A 9,144-nucleotide genomic window follows, 5' to 3' on the forward strand; every position below is an offset into this window, starting at 1 on the left:
ATTTCCAGCCCCAGCCAACCAAGCTCACCTGGCACTGGGACTTCCGACAAAGGACACAGAAGGCAGGCGAAACCACCATGGCGTTCTTAACAAGCCTGCGCCGGGTGGCAAGCCAATGCAGTTTCGCAGACCTCAACGAAGCCCTTCTCGACCAGTTTGTATGGGACGAAAAGGGACGAAAAACTAGTGCAGAAACTCCTGTCCCTCTCCGATTGCGACCTAACAAAGGCAATCGATGTGGCCACCAGCTGGGAGAAGGGCAGATCAGCAGAGCCACGGCCGACAAGACAGGCTGTGGCACACCAGATCAACCCTGAACCATCTACTGAGGACTCGGACGAGGACAGAGCTCTACAAACCGGCTATCATTCAGCAGGAAGGAAGACCACCCACGTCCCACAAGGCATGAGACACAAGACACCACCTGCATGTGCAAGTTGCGGGGGCCAGCACGAGCGGAAGACCTGCCGATTCCGGAATGCCACCTGTCAACTCTGCAACAAGGAAGGCGCCTGCAGATCCAAATCCCGAGCACGCGTCCCGCAAGGATCTGCGTACTCCGAAGGCCAGCCAGACTTCAAGATTGATGCTCTCCACGCCCACCAATACCCGGTACAGTACCTACCCTTGCCAGTCAGGCCCTCCAAAATCCGGGTCAATGTAGAGATCGGGGGAGTGCCCTGCCAAATGGAGGTGGACTCTGGGTCAGCATCATCTATTATAGCGGCAGAGACATTTTTTAAAATTCCCACCAGGCTGAGGCCTCGTCTCAGGGGCCCGGGGTTTACCTTAGTGGACTTCCAGAAGAACAAGGTGCCTATCTTGGGAGTGGGCCCGGTCCCAGTCCAATACAAGGGGTTCAAGGGCCAGCTACAAGTGCTAGTGGTCAAGAACCACCTTACAAACCTTTTGGGTCTCGACTGGTTCAAGCCCCTGGGACTAGAGATCAGGGGGGTCAATAAGACTGGCGGAGTGGACTTTAACAAGGTTTGCGAAGAGTTCCCGGCCGTTTTCGATGGCACCTTGGGCTGCTACACGGGTCCCCCGGTTTCACTACACCTCGACCCCACAGTGCGGCCTATTAGGCTTAAAGCGCGGCAAGTTCCATTCGCGCTCAAGCCTAAAATTGAGGAGGAACTGGATAAACTGATTGCACAGGGAATACTAGAGCCTGTCACCCAAGCAACCTGGGAAACTCCCATCGTGACTCCAGTCAAGCCCAGTGGGGAGGTGCGGATTTGTGCAGACTATAAGTGCACCCTCAACAAGGCTCTTCAGGCCCACGCATATCCTGTGCCCATCGTCAGCCACGTTCTAGCCACCCTAGCCGGCGCAAAAATTTTCGGCAAGTTGGACTTGGCCCAAGCTTACCAACAGCTGCCGGTGGATGAGGCCACGGCCAACGCCCAATTGTGACCCACCGGGGGGCCTTTAGAGTAAAGAGGTTGCAATTTGGCGTGAGTGTGGCTCCGGGGTTGTTCCAGGAACTAATGGACTCTCTTTTAAAAGGACTCCCCGGAGTCACTCCATTCTTCGATGATGTGCTGATCGCGGCAGCCTCACCTGAAGAATTCGCTGCCCGCCTTAGAGGAGTCCTACAACATTTTGAAACAGCCGGCCTCAAGGTCAAACGGGAGAAGTGCCTCCTGGGCGTGGATCGGGTGGAATTCCTGGGGTTCTCCATCGATGCCCAGGGGGTCCACCCCTCCGACACCAAGCTGCGTGCCATCAGAGATGCTCCAGCGCCCACCAACAAGCAAGAACTCCAGGCCTTCCTCGGCCTCCTAAACTTTTATCATGCTTTTCTCCCCCACAAGGCAGCGGTGGCCGAACCCCTGCACCGGCTTCTAGACAAGAACCGACCCTGGGCGTGGGGCCGCCAGCACGCTAAAGCTTTCCAGGATATCAAGGGCCTCCTGATGTCCAACTCCGTCCTTGCCCATTTCGACGAGACCCTGCCCTTGGTCCTTGCATGCGACGCATCCCCTTATGGCGTGGAGGCAGTTCTGGGCCACCGACTCCCTGATGGGACCGAAGTCCCTATCGCGTATTACTCGCGGACCCTCTCGTCGGCGGAGCGGAACTACGCCCAAATCGACAAAGAAGGGTTGGCAGTCGTGGCCGGCGTCAAAAAATTCCATGATTACATCTACGGCCGGCCCTTTACCCTCTATACGGACCACAAACCCCTCTTGGGCCTCTTTGCATTGGACCGGCAGACCCCTCAGGTGTTGTCCCCACGGGTCCTCCATTGGTCCATTTTTTTAGCCGGCTACACTTACACCCTAGTGCATCGTCCGGGCAAGGCAATGGGCCATGCTGACGCCCTGAGCCGCTTGCCCTTGCCTAACGTGGATCCTGATCCAGCCCCGGCTCATCGGATCCTGCTGATGGACATGCTTCCGGACAGGCCATTGCTCGCCCGCGACGTGGCTGCCCGCTCCGCTCGTGATCCAGTCCTCTCCCGTGTCTTGGACTGGGTGGGGAGGGGGTGGCCCAAGGGCTCGACTGGGCCGGAATTTACTCCGTTTGCAGCCCAGAAAGACGAACTATCCACCCACAAAGGCTGCCTACTATGGGGCAACAGAGTCATCATCCCCAAACCCTTGCAAGACCAAGTGCTGAGAGCCCTGCACGAGGCACACCCGGGCATAGTCCGCATGAAGGCTCTCGCACGGAGCTATGTCTGGTGGCCCGGCCTCAATGCAGAAATTGAGGCTTGGGTTAAAAGGTGCCCGACATGCCAGGTGTCAAGGCCTGACCCCCCACGTGGCCCAGTGCAATCATGGGAATCCACCAAAAACCCCTGGTCAAGACTGCATATGGACTTTGCTGGCCCCTTCCATGGGCGGACTCTACTCATACTAGTGGATTCATACTCCAAGTGGTTGGAGGTGGTCCAGGTGCCCTCGCCATCGTCGCAGGCGACCATCAGGGCTCTGAGGGCCATCTTTGCAACCCACGGTTTGCCGGAAACCATCGTCACCGACAACGGCACAGCATTCACGTCCGCAGTGTTCCAGGACTTCTTGGCCAGGAACCTCATCAGGCACATTCGCTCTGCCCCGTTTCATCCAGCCACCAACTGCCAGGCAGAGCGGATGGTGCGCACGGCAAAGGAGGCCTTGAACCGTCTGGGCCCCTCAGACTGGCCAAAAGACTTGCCGTGTTTCCTAATGGCCTACCGGACCACACCCACTGCCTCCAAAGGTCGCAGTCCAGCAGAACTCCTCATGGGCCGCCGCATCAGCACCTTGCTGGACAAGCTGCACCCTGACCGAGCCCCAGACAGGCGACCGGCGCCGGAACACCTTAAAGCCCCCAGAGGGTTCTACCCAGGTGAGACAGTGTGGGCACGGAACTATGTCACCACTGGCCCCGCCTGGCTTCCTGGAAAGGTGGACCACGTCACCGGACCGGTCTCCTATGCAGTGACCTTGGAGGGTGGACATCTCCTGAGGCGACACATCGACCAACTCCGAGGTCGCCTGCCTGCCAGGGAGCCAAGGTCAGAGGCTCCAGATCTGGACAACGTAAGTCCCCGAGAGCCTGACACAGAACAGGGTTCCATGGAGCCCGCTTCGGCCCAGCAGGAGGAGACCCCCGACCGCGCAGCTGAACCCAGGTCTCCCGCCGTCCCAGATGTCTCCAGCTCTGCAGCCGCAGAACCACCAACCGAGTCAGAACGCCCAGTCCCCTCGGAGCTCCGACGCTCGACACGAGACCGCCGCCCTCCGGTATATCTCCAGGACTATGTCACCCGATAGCTGGAACTATGGGGGGGAGGGGTGTTGTGTCCTAGGCTCAAATGGGAGAACTCTTACTTTTGGAGGGAACTGTTACTTTTGGAGGGAAGCCGAACAAGCCAGAGCTTGAACTCCACATCAGGGTTCCAGAGAAGGCCTAAGCGTGCCCAATCAGGGGAAGGATTGAAACATAAGTAGCCAATCAACATCCAGGCTCATACTGTACCCTGATAGGCCCTTAGGGCCCTGTAAATAGCCAATCCATGTAGATAGTTAAGGACCAATCAGAAGGGGGCAAGAATTGTATAAAGGAGTGGGAAGTTTGAACAGAGCTCAGTCTGTGTGTGTGTGTTCCTGAAGTAAAGCTTGCTGAAATCACTCTCCGACTCTGGTCTCTTACTGCGCCGATCCCAGTACATTACAGCAGCCTTCGTATGTCTGTGCTCTGCGGATGGCTGTCTGTCAGGGCAGGACTAGAGGCAGATGCTCCACCAGGCCACCTCTGAATTTCTGCCTGGAAATGGGAATTTCTGCCTGAATTTCTGCCTGGAAATTCCCAGGAAAGATGACTGAAGCCCTAAATGGAACAAGTGGGATCTGGACTAAAGCTTGCTAGTTTCAAATCCATGTTTTTGGGGCCACCTCCAACAGTGTATAAGCAGAAGAAGGTTAGAAGAGGACAGCTGGATCAGACCAGTGGTCCATCCAGTCCAGCATCCTATTTCAGATGAGTCAGCCAGTTACCTTGGAGGGCCAACAAGCAGGCCTTACCCTGATATTTCTTCCTAGCACTGGCATTCAGAAGATGACTGCCTCTAGTGTCAGCTCTGGAGCTATCCTCAATTCATGGAATCATAGAATTAACAGTTACATACATTACAATTTCTTGACAGTGTCAGAACTGGTTCACCTTTGCGGGTAGCCAGTACTTATACCCTTTCTAGGGCCATTACACAGCCCGCCAAAAGTACAGTGCAAAAAGCCTGCATAAAGCAATATAAACTGGTTCCCACGAACATCTTTTTCTCACTAGACACTTGGCAACTGAGCTGTCTCTGGGAAGAGACAAAAGTGTTCTTGAGGCTTGGGCTTCCTTCCTTCTGCAGGGCAGAAATGGATATATGTAATTGTGACAATAGACAGAGCAAAACTAAGGCAGGCACAGTGCATCCCCCTTCATTCCTAAGACAGCATACAGAAATAGGAAAATGGCAAGGCCTCTTGACATCTAGACATGGAGGTTCGCTTTAGTCAGCAAGGATCATAGTTCTTTTAAACCATTTATGCTTGTGATCGTCACTACATCCAATGGCAGGGAATTCCAACATTTGATTGCTTGTTGACTAAGTAAGCACTTATTTTTGTCCATCTGAACATATTGTGCATCAACTTCATTGGATGCCCACAAGTTCTAATATTATGGAAGAGGAAGAAGGATGTCTCTCAATCCACTTTCTCCATCTATGCATCACTGTATAAACCTCAATCCTGTCTTCTAAATGGAAGATGTCTCTTTTCTGTTTAGAAAAGTCCTGGACTCTCCAGCCTTCCCTTGTAGGAAAGGTGCTCCAATCCTTTAATCATGTGTGTGTGTGTGAACTGGAACTGTGCACAGTACGGGGCTGTTTGGGCTACCTCAAGTCATCTTTCTCTCCTCCTGTGATTCTCTGCCTTTCTGCTATAGGTACAAGAACTTCCACTCATCATCCCTGTCCTTCTCACACACCACCCATGGACAAGTCAGATGTCTTCTTTTTTTAGTCATCATTGGGCATTTTCTGATAATGGCAAAGAAAAGAGAGTCCTAATTTTTTCCCCACAGGTCACACATTTCCAGCAGTCACTCCAAGTGAGTGTTTTTAGCAATTGGACGACAATGCATGTTAATGACAACTGTTTCAATCCTAAATACATGTGAAGATAATTTACATTGGTCTCTGAAACACTGTTAAATTACACTAAATGGAATCTGGCACTTTTCCGACAATATGGAATTCATTCCATTTGTTCTTTGAAGGGGAGGAATGGAAAATATGCTCAAATAGACACAAAACAAGAGTCACTTATTTCACAGCCATTAAATTTCCTTCAGCAAGGTGGAACTAAATGTTTGTTCTGCATTGAGAGTGGGAAATGACTAATTATCACTGCCCCCATATAAGTGATGTGTCTGCTTGTTTTCTTCCTTGAAAAAAAACAGGGGGATGGTTTTTGCAGGGCCGACCCATCCACTAGGCAAATTAGCTTATTGCCCAGGATGTCAAGGGGCCAGGGGCATCCCCTCCCACCCTTCTCCTCCCCCACCAGCCTGGCCTTGGAGAGCAAGACAGAGCCATTCCCTGGATCTGTGTGGCAGGCTGTCCTTCCACAGAGCAGGCTGGGAGCAGAGTAGGCTGGGATCCATGGGGGTTTGGGGGTTCAGGAAGAGGCCATTGGGGGTTGGAGATGAGGCCTCCACCACCATCTGCAAGGCTTCCCCGCATACAGCCAAGCCATGCCTTCAGAGGGACTCTCCTCCCGTCTGCACACAGCCTGCTCTCCTCCTCCAGAATGCCTGCCTTGTGGCCATACAGCCCTCCTCCTTTGTCCTCCCTAAACCCCAGTTCCCCCTCTCCCTTGGGCCTCCATCGCCTCAGCACAAGAGCCAGGCAGTGGCACAGGCAGGCTCTCCCCTGGAGCCCTCGCAGCAGCAGCAGCAGCCGCCTCTCAGCCTGGCCTCCAAACGGGGCAGGAGGGCAGAGGCTTAGGTGGACAGTGTGGCTCCCTGGGAAACAAAGAGCCAGGCGCAGAGTTTGGCAGCCAGCATCGGTGGTGGGGGTATGACTAAAGGAGGCTCACTCTGGGCTGTGGCCCTTTTCCTCCCTTCCCCAATCATAGACTCATAGAATCATAGTGTTGGAAGGGACCTCTAGGGTCATCTAGTCCAACCCCCTGCACCATGCAGGAAACTCACAAACACCTCCCCCTAAATTTACAGGATCTTCATTGCTGTCAGATGGCCATCTAGCCTCTGATTAAGAACCTCCAATGAAGGAGAGCCCACCACCTCCCAAGGAGGATGCCTGTTCCACGGAGGAATCACTCTAACGGTCAGGAAGTTCCGGCCTGGGAACGCCCCACCAAACATGGGTGGGAGAAACAGGAGGAAGCCAATAAGGGACCAAGAGCTGCTGGGAAGTGTGATTTGCTAAAACCCTCCACAGGGATAAGAGGAGACCAGAATGTGTGTGTGTGTGTGTGTGTGTGTCGGGAGAAGGGGGAAAGGCCAGTGAAGTGCGGGATTCTGTGTGTGGAGAATCAAGATTTCGGGGCTTTGAGAATAGGGATGTGCAAAAAAAAATAATGCGGAAGTACACGGATTCGGAAGTATACGGGGGGAAAAAATTCAGAATCCCCTATCTTTCTGAATTCCGTAGTCAGAATAGCGGCATATACGGTAGATGTGCGGCTATTTCCGAATATACGGCCCCATTATACCCTATGGGCCATTGAAATCAATGGCAAATAGGGTATATTTGAAGCCACCTGGAGGGGAGGGGGTTTGAGGGAGAGCCCCCAAATTTGCAGGGGACCTGCAGGGGACTCTTCCCTACAAACTCCCCAAGGCCCAAAAAGATTGGGCCAGGGGGTCCCATTCCAGGGGCACCCAAAGGGGGTGCCCCTATTCCACCATTATACCCTATGGGCCATTGAAATCAATGGCAACATAGGGCATAATTAGAGGCTACTGGGGGGCAGGGGGTTTAAGGGAGAGCCCCTAAAACTGCAGGGAACCTGCAGGGGACTCTCCCCTACAAAACCCCCAAGTCCCAAAAAGATTGGGCCGGGGGGTCCCTGTCTTTGGGCTCCCCAAAAGGCCCATTGCAACCAATGATGGGGAAAGCCCAATTAGCCACTTCCTCCACTATAATTGCTGTGGGGAAAGTGGCTCTGGCCAGAGGGGAGTTTGAGGGAGAGGCCCCAAAACTGCAGGGCAGCTTCAGGGAACTCCCCAGCATGAAACCCCCCTGGCCCAAAAAGACTGCACCCATCTGTGGACACCCCAAAAGGAACACTGTTCCCAATGGTGAGAAAAAACCAATTAGAGCCACTTCCTCACTGTAATTGTCGTGGGAAAAGTGGCTCTGGGGAGCAGGAGGTTTTGAGGAGAGCCCCCCAAACTGCTGTGCAGCATCAGGGCACTGTCCCACACAAAACCCACAAAGCCAAAAAAGAATTGGACCAGGGGGTCCAATTCCTGGGGCACTCAAAGCCAAACCTAACTTCACACCAGATAATCTCTATAGGACCCAAATGCACTACATCCCTCTATCTACTCTATGAACCCTGCAGGCCTGAAACCAATATAAACCCAGTTGCCAACATCACCGCCACACAAAACACAATCTGCTCAAGGTCTGCAGCAAACCCAGATGCCAGCTCTCCAGCCCTGCCCCAAACAACACAGGGAGAGCTGGCCAAGCACAACAAGCCTGCTGGTTCTGGGTCTCTCACCCAGGTGCCAGCTTCCCTGCCACAGAACACATAATCTACAGATGCCAGCTCTCCAGCCCTGCCCCAAACAACATGGGGAGAGCTGGCCAAGCACAACAAGCCTGCTGGTTCTGGGTCTCTCGCCCAGGTGCCAGCTTCCCCTTCCTCCAAAACCAGAACCAGGAAAAGGGACAACAGGAGAAGGCCAAGAAACTCAACTGTTAAAAAGTGGCCTTTTAAACAATAAAAATTAGGCCAAACAGCACCCCCCCCCCCAAGAACCAGAACCAGAAGAGAAAAGGAACAACAGCAGCACAAAACAGCAGCAACAAATCAAACATAGAATCCTTTTAAAACAGTAAAAAAAAATAACTTTTAACAATACAGGAACTTTACCAACCCCTCCCCCCCCCCAAAAAAACCCCTTCACGCTAACCCCAAGAAATCCAAGCCACCCAAATCAGGAAAAGTAAAAGGACACTGCACTTTTAAAAGCCCTTTCACTAAAGTAAGATATGGGCAAATTGGCAACCCCCCCCCCCACACACACACACTCCAGCAGAACACCCTAACCCCAAATAAGCTAGTACCCAGCACCCAAATCTGGACAAGTAAAGGGACCCTGAGTCTTAAAAAGTCCTTTTACCAACTAAAATAAAAACAAGAACCCCAAGACTGTCTTACCTTTTAGACGTCTTCTCTTACTCCAAGCAAGTCTGGTAAGGCTGAGCAGCAGCAGCTGCCTGAGGCCAAGGGCCAGCATAGTACAATCTCTCTCACACACAGACAAAAGAACAACATTGTTGCTGTTGGCTGGAGGATCAGCTACACAAAAGCCCTTCAAAGCATGTATTTGCAATGCATTTTGCAAATGCATGCTATGGATTGGCTGCTGGGGCTCCTCTTCTCCCTCCCCCGCTCCCTG

At 53.0% G+C, this 9,144-nt stretch overlaps 1 protein-coding gene across 1 annotated transcript; it reads left to right on the forward strand.

Moving 5' to 3' along the window:
• Positions 1–873: 873 nt before the first annotated feature.
• LOC132586858 (uncharacterized protein K02A2.6-like) lies at positions 874–6,493 on the forward strand (the record flags this gene model as incomplete). The annotated part of the gene is made up of 4 exons (XM_060258990.1): positions 874–1,339; positions 1,408–1,585; positions 2,174–3,122; positions 6,296–6,493. Coding segments are annotated over 4 exons (1,791 nt in total), but the record flags the coding sequence as incomplete, so codon positions are not given.
• Positions 6,494–9,144: the final 2,651 nt, after the last annotated feature.

This window comes from Heteronotia binoei, chromosome 18 (assembly GCF_032191835.1).
Source record: "Heteronotia binoei isolate CCM8104 ecotype False Entrance Well chromosome 18, APGP_CSIRO_Hbin_v1, whole genome shotgun sequence".
In the NCBI taxonomy this organism is placed as follows: Eukaryota; Metazoa; Chordata; class Lepidosauria; order Squamata; family Gekkonidae; genus Heteronotia; species Heteronotia binoei.